This window comes from Rhagoletis zephyria, unplaced genomic scaffold, assembly GCF_001687245.7.
Source record: "Rhagoletis zephyria isolate East Lansing unplaced genomic scaffold, Rhagoletis_zephyria_1.1 Rzeph_scaffold_00255, whole genome shotgun sequence".
Lineage (NCBI taxonomy): Eukaryota > Metazoa > Arthropoda > Insecta > Diptera > Tephritidae > Rhagoletis > Rhagoletis zephyria.
Genome location: NW_016157339.1, coordinates 273,791 through 299,237, shown reverse-complemented (window position 1 = coordinate 299,237; position 25,447 = coordinate 273,791). Strand labels below are relative to the sequence as shown.

The window sequence follows — 25,447 nt, the reverse complement described above, 5'->3', positions numbered from 1 at the left end:
GGCTTCGCCCGAACTTAGACTTTCTTACTTGTTAATTTTGAAATCAAAAAATATTTAGAGGTCGCTCAAAGCGCCTAAAGTTTTCCATGTATTTGATATGGAGAAATGGTACAGAATTTTTAAAAATCGATATTTTTCTATTGAAAAACTCTGATTCTCTGCAGAAGATTCCCAACAATAATACCCAATTGTTTTCTAAGCATTTTTTTCGCAACTATAATTTATAGGTCCACCAAAAGCCCACAAAAGCCCCAAAAAATGCAAATGGGGAACCAATAAAAAATCGTTAGAATTAAAAAATGGTTAAATAAACAACTGGGTATTATTATTGAAAGTCTCCTGAAGAGAACCTGAGTTTTCCGATCAAAAAATATTTATTTTCAAGAATTCGGTAGGGGTACTTTTTCGATATGGAACAATCCTAGGGGGTGAGAGCATTACAATTCCGACTTTACTGTTTTGGATTACCCTAATGTACATACACACAAATGCATGGGTTTATTGTCTCTCTTTTTCCATAACTGTATATGTACATACCATACGTTCTCACACATCTATAGGCATTCACATAACCATACTTATTTAAAGAATGCGAGCAGGCAAACAAATCGCGGGCGAGCCATATTTTTTTCCACGTTAACTACATTTAGTTTTTAGCTTCTTCGTTAGTTCGCGAACGCAGCGAGAGCGACACAATCTTTTCAGCTCATTTTTACTTGCCGCCCGACGTTCAGTTTCGATTTGCCAGTGACGAGTTTAGTTCGGTGAGTTTTATAAAAACTTGTGCTCGCTGTTGAAATGGGTCGTATAAAGCAATTCGATTTGTACAATTATATTTCCTACGATGCGAAAAGAAATGTATCGGTTTGTGTGCTGTGTGAAAAAGCACTTGCTGGAAAAAGACTATGCAATATAAAGCGTCATTATTTGACTGTGCACGGGCAACAATTTCCAGACAACGAAAGCAGTGGCGACGTCAACGAAGCGTCGACTTTGGCAAGCACCAGCGTAGCTATAGCAAGAAAAGAGCCGAGTAACCGGTTAACAATATCCATGGACAAGAGCGATTTTATTACGTGCTGCGTCGGGCTTGTGACCGTAAAAAGGTTGCCATTCGGAATTTTCGATGACGAAAAATACTTCAGAAAGCTAATGCGCCCCTACGAGGATCAGTTCAAAATTAAGGTCGACTCGAAGAATATAGCAGACGAAGTCAACACTTTGGGCAACAAAACAAAGCAGAACATAGCGCAGGCAGTGCATAAGAAGATGATAAGCCTGAAGTTTGACTTCACCAGCCGTATGGGTCAAAACATACTCGTCGTACACATCCAATACATGTCGGATTCAAATTTGGAAATCTGCACTATTGGCGTGATTTCATTGGAGCGTGAGTGCACTTCAAATTTTCTGCGCGAAGAAATTGCTAATTATTTGACCGAATTCAATGTTGATACCGCTCAGGTGTATGCGTGCGTATCGGATAATGGAGCAAATTTTAAAGTGGTCATGAATTCACACGCAAACGAAGCAGCGAAAATATGCCAGCCGGGCGAAGAGTCAAACGGAGATGATGAGTATTATTTGGAGGTACACACTGCGCTGCAAGACGGTTTCGAAACGACACGTTGCTTTGCACATACAATCCAATTAGTCTCCCAAGACGTCATGGAAGCTATAGAACCACAAGTTGATGAATGTAGGCGGGTCATTGAATTTTTACGCAAAACTCACCCGAATTTACAGATTCTAGTACTAGATTTTGACTCAAGCTGGATATCGACATTCGATATGTTAAATAATCTACATAGTCTGAAAAGTTGTATACAAGTAGAAAGTATTACGGATTCTGTTGTTCCGGAAGTGGACTGGCATTTTCTGAGCACCTACCTAGAAGCATTCAAGCCTCTATGGAATTGTACGAGCAAGCTACAAAGTGAGCAGTATATTGTTGGCGACTTCTATAGAGATTTGATGTGCTGCGAATTGGAATTAGATGAATTAATGCAGAAGGGTAATTTTTATGCGCAATTGTTAGTAGAGGCGTTGAAGAATAGGAAAGAAGAACTCTTGAAGAGCGAAGCTTTTCTAGCAGCGCTTTATGTGGATCCCCGTTTCAATTTTATTGGATCACCGTTTTTAAATGACGATAATAAACAGATTGCAGTGGTGAGTAAATTCGACAGTATCCTTTAAATTTACTTAACTTCCTTACGAGTATTTAGAGGTACCTCGTTGCCTCTCGGGCCCCAAAGTTCCTTTTTTATTAAAAAAAAAAATTTTTTTTTTTATATAATAAGCATAAATAACAAACAATTAGTTTAGAATACAAAAATATTTACAATTTAAATAACACAAAACTTATTAAATCCAGTCTTTATAAAATGGAACATTTGTATAACCCTTTGTTCCAATAAAATTCAGTTTCATGATTTTTTGTAAATTGATTCGACAACACAGTGCTATAAAAATGAATGGAGTGAAAATACTAAGGAAGTAATAGTTAGTAATAAACTGGCGCTTACACAATCGAGGGACTCACGTTGTAAAGTATTAAGCTTAAATTTTTTGTAAGTAAAATAACTTTTAAAATGGTTTTAGCGGGTGCTAATTATATATTTTTTATCAGTTTAAAAACATTTCCTCTAAAACAATTTTAATCATTATTTTACATAACAAATGTTAAGCTTAAGATTCTACTACGGTTAACACATCTGGTTAATCCCCTAGAGCACTGTTGCCAACTTGCTGCTTTTCGCAATAAATTTAATGATTTTCTTTATTCAAAACGAGGGTTTGAAGACACCAAATCTGTAAGCAAATTTTATAGCAATCGTAAGTTTGGTAAGCAACTTTACAAAAAGGGTTCTCCCATGGCACAATAACAATCAGAAGCAAGAGAGCATATGTTTGCCAACATAATATGTGACAGGTTTTTAATCACGCCAAAATTACGTTCGGTGATTTGCCATTGCCTGCCAAATTACGAATGCTATCAGAAAAACCGTCCTGGTTGCTGGGACCAGGGCGCCAAATGAATTGAGATATCACGATCGAGTGTGCGAAAGTGTAGTCGTCATGTAAATGTTTCATCATGATTGTGACGAGGAGCAACTATAATTGCTTGATCGCCAATGTCCAGAAAGCCTTACTTCACATTTTCTTTTGATTAAAAAAATTTTTGCACATCTTAGGCAATGAAAAACCTCTTTTTCTTCATTTGGTTCTTGATTTATGATAAATTATCTCATTTCTATTTAATTTATTAACAGATTTTACAAAGTGAAATTACTTGATTTCAGCATGATTTGCTTATAAATGCAACATGCTTTTAACGATTGATGATTTATTTCGTTTCCACGTAAAAGCATGTTTTATCATTCTTGCGGCACTACTATGTATATATGTATGTAGGTAGCCCACGATGCAGACAATTCTATCATTCTCGTAGGTAGCCGAGAAAAGCAAACTTCTCGTGGCTCACCCTCATTACAGCTGCAAGAGCATCGTTGGCAGTGGTGCATTGAATTGAAGTTTGGTTCACGCACTCGCGCGAACTCCACGTTTCTGCCTGCTCTGATAAACACATACAGACATACTTAAAAATTCTGGGATTTATCGTCTCTCTTTTCCCATAGTTACATACATACATCTGTACATATCGTTACCTTAATATAAAGAGCCAACTAAAAATCCCAAATTCATTGAATTATAAGTCCCCACATCGTTTTAGGCAATAAAAAATCTTAGTCAGTTACGGCTTTTTTTTGCATCTCAACGACGATGTGAGATTGGGGCTTTCTTTATTAAGGCAACTAGTATATGTACAATTTTTTTTTTACATGCATATCCTTACGTATTTAAAAATTAACTTGTACTTTCTTAATAATATAAATATATTTCGCAATAGTTAGGAAATTTAGTTAAAAAAATGTTGTTTTATGAAAAATATGGTTCTTGGATTAAAAATTTAAAAAGGCATACAAATTAGGTACATACACTGAAAGATATATCAATTGTCTTTATTTTGACATGTATGCACATATGGCACATTTGCTGCAAGAGTGTCATAATCAAAAAAAAATTACATAGTTAAGAATGCAGAAATAATCGCTACCTGCTCTTCTATGTTGTGTAAAAATTTCGTACCTGTAAAGATCATCAATAGCTAATTTTTACTATGACCTTGTTACTATGTGAGTATACATATGTAAATGCAAAACTTTAACGCTGTCTTCCTCTAGTGCTTGATTTTTTGGTTCATGACACTCTTGCAGCAAATGCGCGTTGTTTTTTTCTACCTTCGAAACGCCATGTTTTACGTCGGCATACTAACCCATTAAAACGATTCAAAAAGTGAGACTGCGTGCGTTAAACGCACTGCTCACCTACCGCTCTTCATATACGTGTGAAGCACATACATATCTGATCAGAGAGCGCTCTCTGAGCTATGGCCTGCCGACCACTGTTTTATATCATATGTTTATGTGTCATGTGTTTAAAATTTCCGCAAAACATTTTTATATACAGAATTTTACTTAATTCAAAAACATCCCTAAATTGGCACGCCAAGCGCCAAGGAACTGTCACAAATTTTCATGCCCATACAAGTTGTAGCATCCCACAATAACGCGGCGCTAGCACCGGGAAAATGGAATTTTCGTTTTTGACAGGGATTTACGTGTTGCAGTTGGATACAGAAGAGAGAGAGCAAAAAAGTGAAAGAGGAAATGAGACAATGCCAAAAAATGCGCTGCGTTCAAGTCGCATCTATACAAGGTTGTTTTACTAGAACAGCTGATTTTATATTTTTGTATCTAGGCTAGTACAGAAGACTGACACCGAAGACGAAATGGCATAACTTTGGCGAAAATTATCTCCTATTTTCTTTCGTTTTGACATCCCGATGTACCAAAAAGCCATAACAAAATACAGGAGATTTTTACTTATATGCGCTTGCTACCACTTTATATGGATGCGCCTTGTCTTTTGCAGCTGATTTAGTGTATTTATTTTTGCCATTTAATGTGAGCACGCAAACAAATCGCAGACGAACCACAATTTTATTTTGTTTTGCTACGTAAACAGTAACCAGTCTCTGACTTCTTCGTTCCTTCGCGAGCATAGCGAGAGCGACAACATTTCTTCAATTCATTTCTACATAACTACATACATACATATGTACTTTCTTGCTGCCTGCCATTCAGTTTCGATTTGCCAGTGACGAGTTCAGTTTTGTGTGTTTTATCAACGGTTGTGCTTTCTGTAAAAATGGGACGTATAAGGCAATTCAATTTGTACAATTATATTTCCTATGATTCGAAAAGAAATGTATCGGTTTGTTTTCTGTGTGGAAGAACTCTTGCTGGAAAAAAATTCAGCAATATAAAGCGCCATTATTTGGGTGTGCACGGGACACAATTGCCTGAATTACCAGACAGCGATTTGACAAGCAGCAGTAGCAATGCCCCTACAACAACAACAAGCAGCAGCACAACTATAGCATCGCAAGAGCTGAGTAACCGGTTTACTATATCGATGACAAAGGCCGATTTTATTACGTGCTGTGTCGGACTGGTTACCGTAAAAAAGTTGCCGTTCCGAGTTTTCGATGACGAAAAACATTTCAAGAAGCTAATGCGTCCCTACGAAGAGTATTTCAAAATTAAAGTCGACTCGAAGAATATAGCAGACGAAGTGAATACTTTGGGCTACAAAATAAGGCAAAACATAGCACAAGCAGTGCATAAGAAAATGATAAGCGTAAAATTTGACTTCGTCAGCCGTATGGGGCAAAACATACTCGTCGTACACATCCAATACATGGCGGACTCAAATCTAGTGACCTGCACGATTGGCGTGATTCTTTTGGAGCGCGAGTGCACTTCGAGTTTCCTCTGTGAAGAAATATGTAATTGTTTGACCGAATTCAATATTGATACCGCTCAAGTGTATGCGTGCGTATCGGATAATGGTGCAAATTTTAAGGAGAGCACGAATTCGCACGCGGAGCAAGCAGAAGAATTGTGTCTGCTGGATGAAGAGTCAAACAGTGATGATGAGTACTATTTGGAGGTACACACTGCACTGGAGTGCGGTTTCGAAACGATTCGCTGCTTTGTGCATACAATACAACTTGTTTCTCAAGATGTTTCGGAGGCTATAGAGCCACAAGTTGATGAATGCAGGCAGATAATAGAATTTCTACGCAAAACGCACCCAAGTTTGCGGATTCCAATGTTGGACTATGACTCAAGCTGGATATCGACATTCGAGATGTTAAACAACCTAAATAACCTCAAAAGTTGTATACAAGTGGAAAGCATTACGGATTCTGTTGTGCCGGAAGTGGACTGGCATTTTCTGAGCACCTACCTGGAAGCATTCAAGCCTCTGCGAAATTGTTCGAGCAAGCTTCAGAGTGAGCAGTATATTGTTGGCGACTTCTATAGAGATTTGATGTGCTGCGAATTGGAATTGGATGAACTCATGCAAAACGGTAATTTCTATGCGCAATTGTTAACAGAGGCGTTGAAGAATAGAAAAGAAGAACTCTTGAATAAGGAAGCTTTTCTAGCAGCGCTTTATGTGGATCCCCGTTTTAATTTTATTGGCTCGCCGTTTTTAACTGACGATAAGAAACAGATTGCAGCGGTAAGTAAATTCGGCTGTATTCTTTAAATGTACTTAACTTCTTTACGGCGAGTGTTACCACTTATTTTCATCAAAAAGCGGAGATATAACAAAAAGCTGTAGCGACAGAGTGTTTAAAATATTGATTGTTTTATTTTACACATGAAGCATTAAAACAAAATTCATATTTTGATTCGATGATCTGGGAATTACAGTAATAAATACAAATAATATAAATTACACGTGGATGTATTTCATAAATATCTTAATAAATTTATCTTAGGATCATTTTAGCGAAAAACATACCACAAGTTATCATAGATCGATTTTTATCGATTTAGTTTTCACTATTTTCGCTATTTGTATTATTACAAACGCAACCGTAGTGCGACTATCTCTCATATAGTATTTTCTTGCCAAGGCAATGCTCATGTATTTAGGTTGAGAATGCAAATAATAATTAGCACACCTCATGGACTTTAAAACAGTGCTGAGTTATTAGAAAAATAATATTACATATGGTGCGAAGTTGTCGTTTTTCAAAGAAATGCTTATTGGATGTCCCACCCGTCACAGCCAATTCTATTTATTTTTTTCCTGCCTTTGAAAATACTATACCTTCCCATAGTTTATATAAGGTAATTTTGTTAAAACTAAGGGCCTGTTCGAGGCACGTAATAAAAGCGGCATTACTGCCGTACTGATGAAAAATGGCAACATTGTTGCAACCGCCCAACTGATAATACATTGCTAGAAATTCACACAGAACGCGATACTTTAATAATTCGCGCAACACTGTGGTTGTTATTGCAACTCGAACAAGCCCTAATAAATATTCATACGAAACGAGTAGAGCTCATTATATTCACGAACTTTGCATCCTCAATAAGACTCCTCCCACCCGTCACAAAATACTGTCCCACTTACCACATGCTAAAGGAGTTTTTATTTTTATTTTCAAATATGATAATTTAATTAAAAAACAAAATGGGCCTAAGTATCCTCTTAGCTACATACGAGAAAGGCGCGTTTGGTCGAAATATTTATAGCTTGTCTAAAATTGGAAAAAGAATCCATCAACTCAGATAGGCGGGTGTCATCGTTGTGCAACACGTCACTTTTGTAAAATGTCAATTTTCTGTGTAAATTATATAATTAAGTTTCTTACTTTATCAGTTTAGAAATAACCTGCTATCTGAATTCAAAAGTTCAAATTTTTAGACTTAGCCAATAAATGGTTAAAGAGAAATTACTTAAAGGTTGAGCAAAAACGACTAAAAAAACCCATCCGTCACTCCCGTCTAAAGCTATTAATTTCGCAGCTAAATTACACTTATTCACTGATCCTAGCACCTCGAAAAGTTGGCACGTGTTGAAAAGAAACAGGAATAAATTAGAAAATGGAATGCAAAAACTAGAGCCAATGTCGTATTCACAATTCACGATATTACACAAAATCAACAGAAAATTAATCATCCACATTGTAAAATGCTTACTGTGGATGTGGTAGAAACGCAATTTAGCAAAAAAGTGGTAGATCTAACACAAAAGTGGTATCCAGCGTTGCCAGGTGACGTTTTTAACGTCTTTTGGACGTTTTTTGTGTAAAAAATTACGTTTTTTAACTTCCCAATAATTTTTCTCTATGCACAATATATTCAATGTATAGCGTACTATTTGCTTGTAGAGTAAATACTTACGCTCACACTCTCGGCAAATTTGTTACTAAATCTTGTAAGTAGAACTGATTTTGAATTATTTTCTTAATAAGTCTTTACGAGCTTTGTTTTTTGCAGCAGGTGCCTCAAAAGATATTTATTCTTTGGACAAATATGACTTAAATATGTATGATGCAAACCAAGCTTACGCGCGTTTTTTTTATTCTTGGACTCGGCGTTCAAAGGCTGGTTGTGTAAACACTTGAGGTTACAAGGCTTATTACAATGTTTGTAATTACATATTAAAAGCCAAATCAGAAACAGCTGATCTATTGCAACACGCACGCTCGCAAAAGCACTATTTTCCTTGTTAGAAGAACGCAATTTAGCATTTTCGTCAACCGACCACTTAACCAAATGTCTACAAGAAAAAAGAAATTATTAAACATCAACGCGATTATTTAGCCCCTTTAAACTTGCATACTATTGCCTTGAAATTTGATGGGCTAAGAACTTGCATACTCAAAAAAAATTTTTAAAAATCTGAATAAAAAGATGAAAATCTAGCTGAAAATTTGCAGATTGTTTATAATTTTTGCACAGTTTTTGTGGATTTATATTTTGTTTGTTAATGAGCTTGGCTTTTATGGATAAATAATAAACATTAAATAAACGAAAGAGAAACTGCCAAAATCGATCAAAATGTTGATGACTTGATCAGCTGATCACAAGTGTATGTATAAAATGATTTTTATATTAACGATCTCAAACCAGTTTACAATAGTGGTATTCTCTAAATTGTTATCAACAGTCGTTGCGTGAGCTCATCTGCTGTTTTGCCAGAGTACCAGGCCACTTGCTCACTTTGGTGAATACCACTAATGAATTTTAAATGTGCTCTGTCTAAATGACATTTTAATATACCCTACGTACATATGTACCTTTGTATACAATAAAAGTTTAATAAAGAACAATTCTGTGTGCATACATGGAACAGACGTTTTTGGTTACGAAATGACGTTTTTTCAGACCAACAGGGACGTTTTCTCATGCTGAAAACCTGGCAACACTGGTGGTATCGTACGCACACTGGTCCATAGCTCACTGAGCGCTCTCTGGGCACATGTGTGTTTCGCGCATATACGAATAGCGGCAGCTGAGCAGTGCACTACCGCACACAGTCCTACTTATTGAATTATTTGAATGTGTTAGTATGCCGACCGCTGATGTAGTTCATTTGTGTTTTCCATTTGGCTCAGTTTCGATTTGCCAGTGACGAGCTCAGTTTAGTGTATTTTACCAACGCTTATGCTTTCTGTTGAAATGGGACGTATAAGGAAATTCAATTTGTACAATTATATTTCCTACGATGCGAAAAGAAATGTATCGGTGTGTTGTCTGTGTGGGAGAGCCCTTGCTGGAAAAAAATTTAGCAATATAAAGCGTCATTATTTGGGCGTGCACGGGAAAAAATTGCCTGGATTACCAAACAACGATTTGACAAGCGGCAGTAGTAATGTCACTACAACAACAACAAGCGCCAGCACAACTATAGTACACCAAGAGCCGAGTAACCGCTTTAATTTATCGATGACTAAGATCGATTTTATTACGTGCTGTGTCGGACTAGTGACCGTAGAAAAGTTGCCGTTCGGAATTTTCGACGACGAAGATTATTTCAAAAAGCTTATGTGCCCCTACGAAGAGTATTTCAAAATTAAAGTCGACTCGAAGAACATAGCAGACGTAGTGAATACTTTGGGCAGCAAAAGAAAGCAAAACATAGCACAAGCAGTGCATAAGAAAATGATAAGCTTAAAATTTGACTTCGTCAGCCGTATGGGGCAAAACATACTCGTCGTACACATCCAATACATGGCGGACTCAAATCTAGTGACCTGCACGATTGGCGTGATTCCTTTGGAGCGCGAGTACACTTCGAGTTTCCTCTTTGAAGAAATAAGTAACTGTTTGACCGAATTCAATATTGATACCGCTCAAGTGTATGCGTGCGTATCGGATAATGGCGCAAATTTTAAGGAAGGCATGAATTCGAACGCTGAGCAAGCAGAAGAATTGTGTCTGCTGGATGAAGAGTCAAACAGTGATGATGAGTACTATTTGGAGGTACACACTGCACTGGAATGCGGCTTCGAAACGATTCGCTGCTTTGTGCATACAATACAACTTGTTTCTCAAGATGTTTCGGAGGCTATAGAGCCACAAGTTGATGAATGCAGGCAGATCATAGAATTTCTACGCAAAACGCACCCAAGTTTACGGATTCCAATGTTGGACTATGACTCAAGCTGGATTTCGACATTCGAGATGTTAAACAATCTACATAGTCTGAAAAGTTGTATACAAGTTGAAAGTATTACGGATTCTGTGGTGCCGGAAGTGGACTGGCAGTTTCTGAGCACCTACCTGGAAGCATTCAAGCCTCTGCGAAATTTTTCGAGCAAGCTTCAGAGTGAGCAGTATATTGTTGGCGACTTCTATAGAGATTTGATGTGCTGCGAATTGGAATTGGATGAACTCATGCAGAACGGTCATTTCTATGCGCAATTGTTAACAGAGGCGTTGAAGAATAGAAAAGAAGAACTCTTGAAGAGCGAAGCTTTTCTAGCAGCGCTTTATGTGGATCCCCGTTTAAATTTTATTGGCACGCCGTTTTTGACTGACGATAAGAAACAGATTGCAGTGGTAAGTAAACTCGGCTGCATTCTTTAAATTTACTGAACTTCTTTAGGGCGAGTAGTTATAGGTACGTTGCTCTGCGCAATAGAATCCGTGGCCCCAGTTACCCCTTGTTTTCTTCAAAAAACTGAGAGATCCCAAAAGAACGACGGAGTTCTTAAAACAATTAATATTTTTATTCAATAATCTTGGAATTACAGTGTCAAATAGCATGATTTTAAAAATTATAAATTGAAAAAAAATTCTCTAGTCATTTAAGATTGGTGAAAAATTCGAAAAACGCCCGTTCCACATCCGTAGATTTAGCTGGACAAAATTTAAACAAGTTTAATTCTGCTGGGAATTTCTTTGATAGATCCTCGTTGTGGAGCCAGGAAATGATACATTCTTTATATTAGCTATTGTGGTTCAGCCAGGGTTTCTGGCCAAAATGTTTTCAAGTTTTTTTTTAATGTCAAACTTGTGCTCAAAAATTTCAATGTTAAACCTTTTGTTTGAAGCTTTGTTATTCCTACCATGATAAAAACATAGTAAAGTAAAACCGTTCTGTCAATTCGTCGGCCATGATTTTTTTTTTTGAAGTTTGCCAACATTTTAAAATCATATAAAATTGAGAGTAGAAAAAAGGAATTGTTCAAAGTTGTTTTTGTTTAAGATTGAAAATAAGAATGTGTGTGTGAGTTTGTGTGTAAAATTTAAAAATTAAAATGCTTGCAAACGTCAAGAATATGAAAAATTCCTCTCCGCGGTTCTACATTCCTATTTTTTTTATCATGATACCTACTATCAAACAACTAAACTTTGCTAAATCTGTTCGGATTTCTTCAAGCTCTAGTAGTATGTAGTTATATATATTTATACAAATTGGTAGCAAAACATATATATATGTACATATATTAAGTGATTTCAAAAACCAAGAACACCATTTGAAAGGTATTTTAGTTTAGAGTAGAGCTGCCAAACTCTCGATAGTTGGACCCTTCGATATTTTCGATAGTTTTGGGCCTCACCAATCGATGGTATCGATACTTCGGTAAGAGATGGATAATCTTAAGAGAAAAAATAAAGGGTTTTTTTTTACATGTGGTTTTTAAGAAGAGATAAAACGCATATAGTTTAATGTTATGGCCAAGAATTTCCATTATGTTTTAAAAATGATATCGGACAAGTGACCGCCGTAGCTGGCTCGAATAAATTCCAGCCGAGAGGCCCAATTTTCGACCACTTTTTGCAGCAATTGGGGCCGTGTGTCAGCAATAACGCGCCTAATATTCTCTTCTAAGGCTTCAATCGTCTCGGGCTTATCTGCGTAGACAAGCGACTTCACATAACCCCACAAAAAACAGTCCAGCGGTGTTAAATCGCACGATCTTGGAGGCCACGCCACAGGCCCAATGCGCTCACCAAAAGTTTCCTTCAATAAATTGATTGTTTCTGTGGTTGTTTGACATGTAGCGCCGTCTTGTTGGAACTAAAGGTCGTCCACGTCAACATCCTCCAATTCAAGCACGAAAAAGTCAATAATCATCGCTCTATAGCCATTATTTTGGTTATAATTTTGCACGATTTGCAAATGTTATTCCGAAGTAAGTCTGTTCATTATGAAATGGCAAATAAATCAAGTAACAGCTGTCAAAAAGACCAACACCGAAAAAAGTATTGCCTCATTGAAAACCACACGTCTAAAAAAAAAAACACCCTTTATGAGATCCTTACTACGGCACTAATTATATTGAACGTGGTAGAATTAGTAGAAAAAATATGAAGGCTCGCTTTAAACGCCATTTTAGTGTGATTTATTAAACATAACAAAGTTAGATATTTTAAACAACAAAAACAATGTAATTCACTTCATTTCCTTTCATTAGAAAGTCAGTTGTAGCCCCGCGAAATTGTTTCAAAGTTTTTGAATTAGGAAAATTTATCTTTAGCTTGTAATATCTAGGGAATGCGTTAACTTTTATAAACTAGACAATATATCAAGTGAAAGGTTATTAAATTTAGTATGTCACGTTCCTATATCATTTTTCAAGAAGACCACAAGTTTTCGAGATATTTAGAAAAACTAAGGTTGCAAACAGAGTGGAAGCGAAGCTGAAGACGAAAATGAAGACGAAGCCGAAGACGAAAAACAGTGCAGTAGTAAACATATGAAAGTGATCACAGTGCAAGCAAAGACGGAGACGAAGATGAAGACGTTGCGCAAGCGGTCAGCTTGAAACAGTGCGGTACTGTTTTCAAAGACGAATCGCTTGCTGTGATGAGTTGTTTACAATTTATTTAACTGTTTGCAATTGTGAAAACCGCGTTTTTTAAGAAATTGGCTAAATTTTTGGCAAAATGTAATCAAACGTATTAATTGGCATTCTTGTATATTCGAAAAATGTCTGTCCGTCTTGCCGTAACACATAATACAAGTGGCGAAATTCTCCAAAAATTGTCCTATACAAATTATTTCATGAATTGCTGTTTTTTCTTTATTTTCTTTTGATTTTATCTAAAAAAAAGGGTTTATTTAGAAACAAATCTTCATATCATTCATCTTCCACTATGTACACTCGCCAGCTTGGCCGCAACGGAAACAATTCGTCTTCGGATCCGTCTTCATCTCCATCTTCGGCTTTGCTTCCACTCTGTCTGCAACCTAACAAAAGCGATGACTTTCCCGTTCGAGTTTTAAATTTTTCATTACTTTAGTAACCAAATGCTGGTTGCGTTGCTTTCCGTAATCGAACTATAAATAAAATTTATGTGAGCAACGCCCATTTTAAGTTCATTTACGTACACTTGAAAATTGGAGCGGAATGGTTTCATTAGTCACCTAAGAAGCACATTTGTCACGGTTTCTAAATTGACCATTATTATACGAAAGTAGGGGCGTGTAATAAGTATTTAGATATATGTAATTATTTTAGTTAATTTCATTATGTCAAAGATTGACCGTTGGTAAATGCACTATCCACTTGGGACTCTCCAATTGGAGATATATCTTTGTATTCAACTTGAACGAAGTCAATCCATGACTCCCTTTTCCGTAATTGTTTATTTTTATTTCAAAGCAATTTTTACAATTTAAGACACATTTTTGTTAAAAAAAGACAGAGAAGCATCTTTTTTCGACTTGACCAATTACCAAACTGAAGGCGAGACTTACTGTTATGTTAAAAATGCTGAACAAAAATTCCTATGAACTGAAATCAATTGCAATTTTTGTATTGTATGCATAATAATAAGTAAAGTAAGTAGAGTTTGCGCAATTTGTGCTAGTTTAGTGTTTCCATATTCATTTGCATAAATTAATTTTTTCCACGGCGAAGGAAAATAAAGGTTTTCGTACTTTAGCTCCCGAATTTGTAAAAATTCGTTAAGTAAAGCTAATACGAAAAACAGATAAGTATATTTGGAACCAACGACCTAAATACACCTCATAAATATGAATGCTGTTCTTTACATCTTTTGACTAAAGACCAGTGCAACTATCAACAGACCAATTACAATTTGATTGAAACACAAATCAGTTTGAGAATAACCATAAATTAAAGGTCTGTCAGAGATGATATTTGACTTTTTCGTTTGCGTTTTCATTTTTCGCTCAGTTTTTTTTTTTGCTGTATATTGTTATTGGATTTGATGCAGAATTTCACTGCTTGCTACCTATGCATGCTACTATTTTGCAATAGTGGGTTCTCGTACTCTTGCAAATTTGGAATAGTATTTTTACATTTCATACAATCCGTGCTACGTGCAAGATTTCGAGAATACCCGTAATAGGTTTTTACTATTACCAAAGCATTTAAGAAAAATTAAATTTTCGACCCCCCTAGTACTCACCCTTATTTGTGTGGACAATTTTTGTGTATATTGAGTATAGCAGTGGTCGGCAGGCCATAGCTCACCGAGCGCTCTCTGAGCCCATGTGTGTTTCACACGTTTACGAAGAGCGGCATCTGAGCAGTGCACTACGCACACAGTCTGACTTATTGAATCATTTGAATGTGTTAGTTTGCCCACCACCGATGTAGATTTGGCTCAGTTTCGATTTGCCAGTGACGAGTTCAGTTTTGTGTGTTATATCAACGGTTGTGCTTGCTGTAAAAATGGGACGTAAAAGTCAATACAGTTTGTACAATTATATTTCCTATGATTCGAAAAGAAATGTATCGGTTTGTTGTTTGTGTGGAAGAACATTTACTGGAAAGAAATTTAGTAGTATAAAGCGTCATTATTTGTGTGTGCACGGGAAACAATTGCCTAAATTACCAACCAACGATTTGACAAGCAACAATAGTAATGCCGCTGCAACAACAACAACAACAAGCGCCAGCACAACTATAGTACGGCAAGAGCCGAGTAACCGTTTTAATTTATCGATGACTAAGGTCGATTTTATTACGTGCTGCGTCGGACTGGTGACCGTAGAAAAGTTGCCTTTCGGAATTTTCGACGACGAAGATTATTTCAAAAAGCTTATGTGTCCCTACGAAGAGTATTTCAAAATTAAAGTTGACTCGAAGAACATAGCAGACGTAGTGAATACTTTGGGCAGCAAAATAAGGCAAAACATAGCACAAGCAGTGCATAAGAAAATGATAAGCTTGAAATTTGACTTCGTCAGCCGTATGGGGAAAAACATACTCGTCGTACACATCCAATACATGGCGGACTCAAATCTGGTGACCAGCACAATTGGCGTGATTCCTTTGGAGCGCGAGTGCACTTCGAGTTTCCTCTGTGAAGAAATAAGTAACTGTTTGACCGAATTCAATATTGATACCGCTCAAGTGTATGCGTGCGTATCGGATAATGGCGCAAATTTTAAGGAAGGCATGAATTCGAACGCTGAGCAAGCAGAAGAATTGTGTCTGCTGGATGAAGAGTCAAACAGTGATGATGAGTACTATTTGGAGGTACACACTGCACTGGAATGCGGCTTCGAAACGATTCGCTGCTTTGTGCATACAATACAACTTGTTTCTCAAGATGTTTCGGAGGCTATAGAGCCACAAGTTGATGAATGCAGGCAGATCATAGAATTTCTACGCAAAACGCACCCAAGTTTACGGATTCCAATGTTGGACTATGACTCAAGCTGGATTTCGACATTCGAGATGTTAAATAATCTACATAGTCTGAAAAGTTGTATACAAGTTGAAAGTATTATGGATTCTGTGGTGCCGGAAGTGGACTGGCAGTTTCTGAGCACCTACCTGGAAGCATTCAAGCCTCTGCGAAATTTTTCGAGCAAGCTTCAGAGTGAGCAGTATATTGTTGGCGACTTCTATAGAGATTTGATGTGCTGCGAATTGGAATTGGATGAACTCATGCAGAACGGTCATTTCTATGCGCAATTGTTAACAGAGGCGTTGAAGAATAGAAAAGAAGAACTCTTGAAGAGCGAAGCTTTTCTAGCAGCGCTTTATGTGGATCCCCGTTTAAATTTTATTGGCACGCCGTTTTTGACTGACGATAAGAAACAGATTGCAGTGGTAAGTAAACTCGACAGAACAGAGTGCGAACGACAGTGAAGGGGAAATTTTGCTAAGGGTTTTAGAAACAGAATAAACAAACTCCTTACCCAAAGAATTATAAGGGAGGTTTAAAGACAATATCCTTAGGAATGTTCTACAAAATTTTATGGCTATTAATACCGACACCGAAGGGTGATTATAGTTTTACGAGGAGCTCTTTTTCATGGTACACTCGGGAGGTCATCTGTTGCCATTGCGCAAACTTACCAAGTCAGTAACCACAGAATAAAAGATGGCGACGATTACATTTCTCAAGCCAAAACAAAGGCGAATAGGAGGAAAATAAACTTCAGTCAGATTAGTTCATTTTTTTAGTATTCAATTTTTCGATAGGAATCGTTGTTTAATTGTGTAAATTTTTTTTAAATATACGATTTATAAAAATAATTAATAAATGAATTGCTAAAAAGCGGTGATTTTTGTGAAAGTATTAGTCAATTTCATTGCATTTAAAAGTTCTAAGGCGTGGTTTACTTTTACTTGAGAATTGTAAAAACTGAAGTGCCACCTCTTGCTCTCTTTGTGCTTACAATGTTCTTAATCTGCCTGGAAAATATCCTGTCAAAATCTACAAATATGCTGCCAACATGTTAAGCAGTGTGTTTAAATTAATGTTAAAAGAGACTAACGTGATAAAATAAACTTAAAATTTGCATTAAATTGTGATTTTTATGTGCATGACAGTTTTATATTTAAAGCATTTTGGTCACATACTCTTAAATTTTTTTACAGATATTGAGTTCACACTTATGCTGGTATTCAGGAAGTCAATCTCATCAGAAGTCACTAAATTTTAAACTATCAAACTATTTAAACTATTTTTAGTGGCTGTCTGTATCAGTAAGTTCACTGAAAATGTGTGGTGAAATCAACAGAGACAGTCAACCGATAACATACAAGCATGCCATTTTGCTCGAGCTACTCCAACTGTCGCAATGGGAGGCTGAGCAGAGTGCCACTTCAGAGAACTGAGTTCAAGTCCTCGGGAAGCCGATTTTTTTTTAAATTTTGTTTTTCTTTTGATTCTTTTTTACATTTCGATGTTAAAAAAATGTCTTTACATAGAATTGTTTGATGTTAGATACATGTTTATTTCCTAATGAAATTGTTGTTAAACAATTTTTCACCATTTTAAATAAAGTAGAAAGTAGTTATGTTTCTTTTATTGAGACCAAAGACGTCGGGCAACTTCCTGAATACCAAACAGTCGCAAAATCGATGTTCATGCAGTGACTAGTAACTGCTTACTGAATACCAGGGTTAGAAAGCTTGTTTAAAAAATTATTTAACTTTAATTTATGTTACCTAGTTTTTTATTTGATTTCATTAAAATATTTACTTTTTTGTTTGTTTTGTGTTTTCATATGCATGTTTTTTGATTATATCCTTGTTTTATACTATTATGTTTTTATTTTTTGATACAACCCAGCAAACATTTGGAGTCATAAATGAGTCTTAAAGGAGTCCTATTTCGGAGCATTTACGCTCATAATGAGCTCATTTAAGAGTCCGGAATGAGGGTGTTTCCCTTCCTGCAAAGGTCGACATATAAGAGCTTAAATTCATACATCAAATGAGCGTCAATATGAGCCATATTTGACTCTTACTGTTATTATATACGCCTCATTTCGGACTCTTACTCAAGACTCTTTTATGACTCTTATTTGCCTCATAAACGACTCTTTTAGGATTCTTTTTAGACTCTTTTATGACACACATTGGCCCCATATGCATCTCATTTCGGACTCTTACTCTGGACTCTTTTATGCCTCTTATTGCAACTTTACCTAACTTTGCAAATTTATTACAACTTTACCTAATTAAAAGCTCTAAAAAAGTTATTTTCAATAAACAGCTTTATTATCTACATATGTGTTTGCTGTGTGTTGTATAATACTATATGTACGCAGTATACTAACACGTTGCTATAAATGAATTTATAGTTTGATTTGTTTTGCTTTATAGTTAACACGGTCCCGTGCAGTTTGAAACCATTTTGTTGTAAATTTCTTAAAATCCGCTTCGTTAGAAAATTTTCTGCAATAGGCTTCTATAAAGATATAATACAAAATATCTAAATTAAAACAATAAAACATCATTTCTGAAGAGAAATACCTTTAAACGCAGCAGTTATGGCTAAATTTTAAAGCGAAATTTTATTATCAACATTTTTCCATGTTGTTTGGCAAGCAACTTCATCGATGACTAAACGTTTCCAAACAGCTCTCACAATTTTTCCGCACTCGGGGATGCCAATCAAAAAGATTTCGGTTCAGAAAAGTCTAATTTCATATGCCTATGTTGACAAAAAATTTATAACAAAATTTTCGATACAAATTGCAAAGATTTAATGTTTTTTTATTTCCACAAAGTGCCGGCTCATGATTTGGTTCATATATGTGGCCTATATGAGTTGAAAATATTTTGTTATTTTGATACTCATATTTCTTACATAGTAGGACTCTTTTCGGACTCATAAATTCTGAGTGCTCCGAATATGTTTGCGGGGAAACTCTTATTTTTTACTTTGTTTGTCTGTGTATTTAATTAAGGTGGCAATACACTTTGTAGGAAAAATTAGAAATCCATTACGAAATTGTGGGATCTGCTGCATATTAAGAAATAACTATAGAAAAATGTTGTTCAAACACTATCTCAATCACGATGTAAAAAAATCTAACGGCCAACATTTTTATGAGAGGTGGCAATACTTGAAAATCTGGTCCAAGTTACAAAAAAGAAGTTTATTTAAGTTGCCGGTATATAAAATTTAAAGAAATTTCAGTTGTTGGTAGTTTATTTGTGCTCACTTGGCTTTTATCGACTCAAAAATTCATTTGCTAATGTTTATACATAGAATTTCAAACAAATTGTAGTCTACATTTCCGCATTCCTTTAAAATCTCTGGTTTAAACGTTTCGGGGTTTTTGGCATAGATTCGTCTAAATAATATACCTCACACCTTCTCAATGGGGTTAAGGTTAGGTAAGCAAGCTGGGTGTTGGTTTTATTGCAGCCATTTTCCGTTTTAGTTGCTGGTATGGATTGCTGCAGTAGTTCCAGTTATACATAGCTCCCAGGCCAATACATTTCCACTGCCGAAGTTTCCATTTAATACATCTGGACTGTCCAAATTAAAATATTTCTCAATCGAAAATATGTACATATGTCTGTGGTCATAAGCAATAACCGCCTAAGTCGACTTAAGAACGAATCGAGTTATATATGCTATCGTTTGTTGCAACTACTATTCCATGTGTATGTGAAAGTCCCATCTCGTTAGCTAGGCTATTTAAAAAGTTATAGATTAAAATATTTTGGTTAACATTACAATCCAAATCTTAAAAGTGATTTTTCTCGAATTCAGGTTTTTCGACTTAGGTGATTATTTCTTATGACCACAGATGTACAACACATATATAACTAAATGCAAAACCGCGTATGTGAATTATGTATAGTATTTTCTAGAGCAATCGCATTTCTGGCTAGAAATTTCAGGACGAATGGGTAAGGATTGAGCCAAGAGCTTGTGTGAACAAATCCAATTTTTGGCAGTAAATGTTAGCTATCCTATTTTGCAGAATGTCAGCTACGCAGTTTTGTACTTTAAACGACGATATGTTTTATATTTATACTGTTAATAAAGGAAAAAATGTCTAAAAGTTTGCGTTGAATTTTGAGAATTTTTTGCTGACGGCCCTCCGCGTTTTTTTCATATAAAGTATTTCCAGAATTTTTTATCATACATTATACATATATATAAAAATTTAACAGTATTTTAAAAAAAAGTCCTCTTAACAACGTAACTTAAATTTATTTCTTCTTCTTTTTCATTTCAGAAACATCTATTAAAAACTTATGGCACTATTGAAAGTTTTACCACCACCGTTGTTGATGATAAGAGCAACGCTTACGTAGTACCTCAACAAATGACTACTGATTCATCAGGCCCATATTTAAAATTGGAACAGAAAATGAGTTTATTAATCGAAAAAAGTTATAAGTCCGATATAACAATGGAAGAAAAACTGACGAGTTTTTGCGTTGCCGAACGATTGCCGTTTGAAGCAAACATTCTGGAGTACTGGCGTAGCAAAAAATACAAAGATTTGGAGTTGGGAAAATTGGTCGATGCTGTTTTGTCAATTCCAACCACACAATACTCGGCTGGTAGGGCACTTAAAGCCCTCTCAATGATTTCAGAAAATAGACAACAGAGTCTATCTAAAGATACGCTGAAGAATTTATTGCTTATTAACCTTAATAATACGTTAGTTTAGAACTTAGTTATAAGATCAAATCAGACTTGTGCCGATTTAAGCACTTTGTAGAAAGCTTTAAATGTCTAAGTTATATTATATTTTATATGTTTAGTATACTACAAATATATGTACATAAATATATAACTTTTCGAGGAATATTACTTATATTCTATGTACTTTTAGTTTATGATTTGTGATAAGATTTGGTACCCATTTTTTGTTTTTTTCTTTTTGCTTTGTTAATGTGTAGTACAAATAATGAAATACCATTTCTATTCAATTATTTTTATCTCGAGCCGAAATACACTGACAGTAATTTGAATAGCAAACCCTTTTAATTTTCAGCATGTACATTTTTACTTTAGTTTATTTAATTTTCATACATTAAAAAAAAAAATGTAGCTTATTCTACCTATAAATCCGATTTTAAAATTTTATACAAACTAAAAATAAAATGTCATGCTTTTTAAATGACCTGCAGTGTATAAGTTAATAATATTTTGTTTAGAAAAAGTTCGGGTATACAGTTTATAGTCCATTCAATTCTAGTATAAGAACAGTGTAATGACAGTGTCATGCATTTTCTTCCATACAAAGTCTGCTCGACAGAATGATTTTTACCTGGAAAAAATGCGTATCACCGTCAACAAAAAAAAAAAAAATAAATAAATAAATGGTATTTTGTAGCTACTTGAAGCTTGCACTGCATACCCGAAATTTATCGAAAAACATTATTAACTGATACACTACAGGGCATTTCTTTTTTAATTTGTATAAATTTTTAAAATCGGATTTATTGGTAGAATACGCTTTGTTGCCATATTTTTTTTAGTTTGTAGAGAATTTTAAAATCAATATTTATAAAAGAACTATTGAATATCAAACAAACAAAAGGAAAGCTGTCCATACTGAGGATCAAAAGGGTGTGCTATTCAAGTGACTGGGAGCTCATATAGATTCTTTAATTTTAACTATGTAGTTAGTTATGTAAGCAGAAGAGATCTTAAAATACAAATAAATGAATCTATTATTGTTTCGATTTGAACAGTATAAATTAAAAAAAGGTCGTTGGCACTAATTTGGCTGATTCTTTCTATATTCTAATCAGTTTTAAGCTGTTGTGAATTAAATGAAAGATTTTAAGTAAGATTTTAAATGGCTATAGCGTGTTTTCAATTTTTTTCAACAAGATGTTTGTTATAAGGTATTCCTTTACCTGTGCGATTATGTTTTTAGGAGAAATTTAGCAAAATAGCTTAAAAAATTCAAAGGAACACTCTAAGGCCGAGGCCACGCAATGAGCGGCTTTTATTCCTGAGCGCCGCCGCCCATCCATTCAAAAATTCCGCAGGCATGGCCACTGCAATAGCATTATCTCAGTAAACAGAAAAAACGCAGACACATCCGAATTTACTTTTTTGACATGTACATTTCGAAGTAGATAATTGGCAACTTTGCTCCAATGGGTTTAACAATTTATGTAAACAAATAACAATATCGTCGTAATAAAACTATAAATAAAAAATTGCGCGACTAGACTCAGTAGTCGACAGTCAGTAGCCAGTTGCCAGTTGCCATACGTAAGGCGAATTTTAGTACATATGTATATGGATGGCCATCGGCTATCAGTCGCCATACAAAATAGGGCCACACATGTTTTAATTTTAAGTCGCCCCGGCGCTTTGCCGCTAATTTCGTGGCCTCGGCCTAAGGGATGCGTGTAGTAGTCCTTTTGAATTAGAAAAAGCTATGTAAGTAATACAGAAACAGTTTTCTTGGTGGAAGCACAATGTCTTATGTCTGTAGAGATCGTCTGATCACTTAACAGAAGCTCAGCACGCAAGACAGAATTTCTGGAAGATTTCTACGAAAATCTCATGGAAGGTATGCCATCAAGAATGATAGATCGTGATCTGGATCGTGGTATGCCATCACTTAACTTTCACAATAGTTAGATCGCCAGGGAGAGGAGCGGCACTCAGTGAGCGATCGGAACACTCCGCGCGCTCTTTGGATGGCGCTACCCCTCTCTGCTGATCTAATTATTACTAATTATTACTTTGGGCCTGTCGTAATGATGAAAAATGGCAACATTGTTGCAACTGCCCAACTGATAATACATTGCTAGAAATTCACACAGAACACGATACTTTAATAATTCGCGCAACACGGCGGTTGTGATTGCAACTCGAACAAGCCGTTTATTATTAAGATCAATTACGGTTCCAGTTCAACCATGAATATTTATTAATTTTTTTCATTTATATGATTTATAGCGTTTTCTTTTCTCAAAAAAAGTTCTGCCCTTTTATATGGGAACTCTTGCTTTGGGTTGCCCTGAAACCTGAGAAAATGTTGCGTTATTTATATGAGAATGAAACAGAAAATATACTACTCCATCACAATTTATTTATAGAGCTTAATAAAGCTGAATTATTCACTTGGCCTGTAATAGCGTTTTCTTTTCTCAAAAAAAGGCTGCACTTATTCTGCCTTGTGTTAGCGCTGTCACATTTTCATGTTCTTTTCTCAGCCGTTTCACAAGGCGTCGTGTTCTTTTCTCAGCAGGTTGCGCTCTGATCCGGCGAAAGTGCTGCCTTTTCTGCCCTCAAATAAACGTGAGGGTGAGAGTTGCATGGTTGATTTTTAAGTTAATCTTGTAAAAATGCAATTACTTTCCCTATCAGAAATAAGTGCTCGTTGTTCACTATAGTATATTTTTCACTGCTGATAAGCTTTGTTTACAAATCGAGCAAACTAAATAGTGTGCTTACACATATGTACATATGTAAATTGGTGCAAATTAACCCTGGAAGGTCATCGTTATTTTTGTAACGCAAAGGTCATCCTTCATCGTTTCGACGACGGCATTTCTAAAAGGCGTTATTAAATTAACCTGTGTATCAAAATGCTCAAAATTATTATTTTCACATTATTTTGTTAATATTTTTTTTAAAATAAAACAATATTAAGTATTTTTTCTTTAGCCTTTTGATTGTAATTCAAGATTTCACAGCTCTGATTCATTTGGCTTTTTGTACAAAACATTAATTAGAAAATATAAAAAATAAATAACTTAAAGTACATATAATTCATTTAAAGTCTTTTTTTCTTAAAAATAATACTAAGAACTAAAAAAGGAAAACATTTTCAGATACGACAGTTCTCATTTTGTGCAAGAGGCGCAAAGTTTTATTTTATGCTCTCCACCGAGACTTTTTTGACATTTTGCACAGGATGATTTGTTAAGCATCGCTTAGAAGGGGGCCAAATTGCGCAATTTTTTTTTCGTCGATATAACTTTTGGTTGCATTCATCGTGTGTTATAACTGCACAAAAAAATATATAAACAAATAAAAAAAAACTTAAGAAAATTACTTTGAAAACATGAACGTAAAACATACACAAAGTTCATCCTTCGTCGTTTCGACTTCGCACATTTAAAAAATAAGTACTTACACTAAGCGCATGCATCTAAGTAACCAGCCCAACGAATCTGCAAGATGTAAGGAGTGGTTTGCGCAAAAATATTCAATACCTGGAGGTAGGAAGCGGCGTTCTAATGAAATGGTAGTGAATCCAATGTTTTTCCTTTTAGTGGTTGGATGCGTAGACGGAACACAGATTGGATTACAAAAGCCAATTAGAGACGAGCACATGTACTTCAACCATAGTCTTAACGTTATGCTAGTAAGTTTCTTTTCTTTCATTTTAACATTTTATTGCTAATATTCCGTTTGCCAGATTTGTGACCACACTTGCAAGATTCTTGCCATAAATTGTCAATATGGAGGTGCAGCCCATGACTCCTGAAAAGGTCCACCACATGTAATTGTTTGGTGAGGTTTTCCCACCAACGGTTGGCCGTTGCTTTTCCCTGCGAGCAGTTTAGGAGTAAATTCTTTGCCAAGTCAGGGTGTTCGGCCATGAACTCCGCCATGAGTTCCATCTGCGTAGAGTTTAAGNGACTCCTGAAAAGGTCCACCACATGTAATTGTTTGGTGAGGTTTTCCCACCAACGGTTGGCCGTTGCTTTTCCCTGCGAGCAGTTTAGGAGTAAATTCTTTGCCAAGTCAGGGTGTTCGGCCATGAACTCCGCCATGAGTTCCATCTGCGTAGAGTTTAAGTTATTGTAGTTGGTCCTAAAATAAGAAAAATAGCTATAAACTTGTATATGTTTGCACAAATTTTATAATTACTTACATTTTTCAAAAAATTGTATCAAATTTTGCGCGCGTACGTTCGTCAAATATTAATCGAATGACAGTTCCAACGAACGGCTCAAGTAGCACACTGGTGTATAAATTGGTGTAAATTTATGGATTTTGGTACAAATCTGATTAGATTGAATAAAAAAGAATGTTTTGGTGTATTTGTTATTCCACCAGTATTTCTTTCAAATCAAAATTGTACCTTTAACATTTTGGTACTATTTATTCATTGAGATTAGTACGAAAACTACACCAGCTCCTAAAATGCGCCACTTTTTTCATTTGGTTCACAAATAGCTCCCTCCACGTTAACAAATGTCATTAAAATTATTCAGGCGACATTCTGAGTAGTGATGTGCTGAATTCTCGGTACCCAATACTTGAAAAAAATTTCGGTACCCAATACTTTGAAATTGTTTTATATTTTAATTAAGATTCTATTATAGGGGCATCTT

General features: G+C 35.6%; 2 protein-coding genes and 1 long non-coding RNA gene across 5 annotated transcripts; 2 read left to right on the top strand and 1 right to left on the bottom strand.

Annotated features, from left to right (window-relative positions):
* Positions 1-602: 602 nt before the first annotated feature.
* On the top strand, positions 603-22,846 carry LOC108358437 (uncharacterized). 3 transcript variants are annotated; one of them, XM_017609767.1, is made up of 2 exons: positions 603-2,169; positions 20,359-22,846. In XM_017609767.1, exons 1-2 carry the CDS (start codon positions 799-801, stop codon positions 20,797-20,799), a joined length of 1,812 nt encoding a protein of 603 aa, XP_017465256.1. In that variant the 5' UTR covers positions 603-798; the 3' UTR covers positions 20,800-22,846. The 3 variants fall into 3 exon arrangements, with proteins under 3 accessions (XP_017465256.1, XP_017465255.1, XP_017465254.1); XM_017609766.1 differs by lacking the exon at positions 603-2,169 and adding an exon at positions 5,078-6,654 and having other exon boundaries at positions 20,359-22,841; XM_017609765.1 differs by lacking the exon at positions 603-2,169 and adding an exon at positions 15,032-16,477 and having other exon boundaries at positions 20,359-22,845.
* On the top strand, positions 9,520-13,703 carry LOC108358438 (uncharacterized). Its single transcript, XM_017609769.1, has 2 exons — positions 9,520-10,997; positions 13,500-13,703. Exons 1-2 carry the CDS (start codon positions 9,600-9,602, stop codon positions 13,686-13,688), a joined length of 1,587 nt encoding a protein of 528 aa, XP_017465258.1. The 5' UTR covers positions 9,520-9,599; the 3' UTR covers positions 13,689-13,703.
* A 1,915-nt stretch (positions 22,847-24,761) lies between the features above and the next one.
* LOC108358439 (uncharacterized) lies at positions 24,762-25,219 on the bottom strand. Its single transcript, XR_001846776.1, has 3 exons — positions 25,195-25,219; positions 24,985-25,117; positions 24,762-24,923 (listed from the first exon to the last, which is right to left on the bottom strand). It is a non-coding gene; the product is annotated as an uncharacterized LOC108358439 (long non-coding RNA).
* Positions 25,220-25,447: the final 228 nt, after the last annotated feature.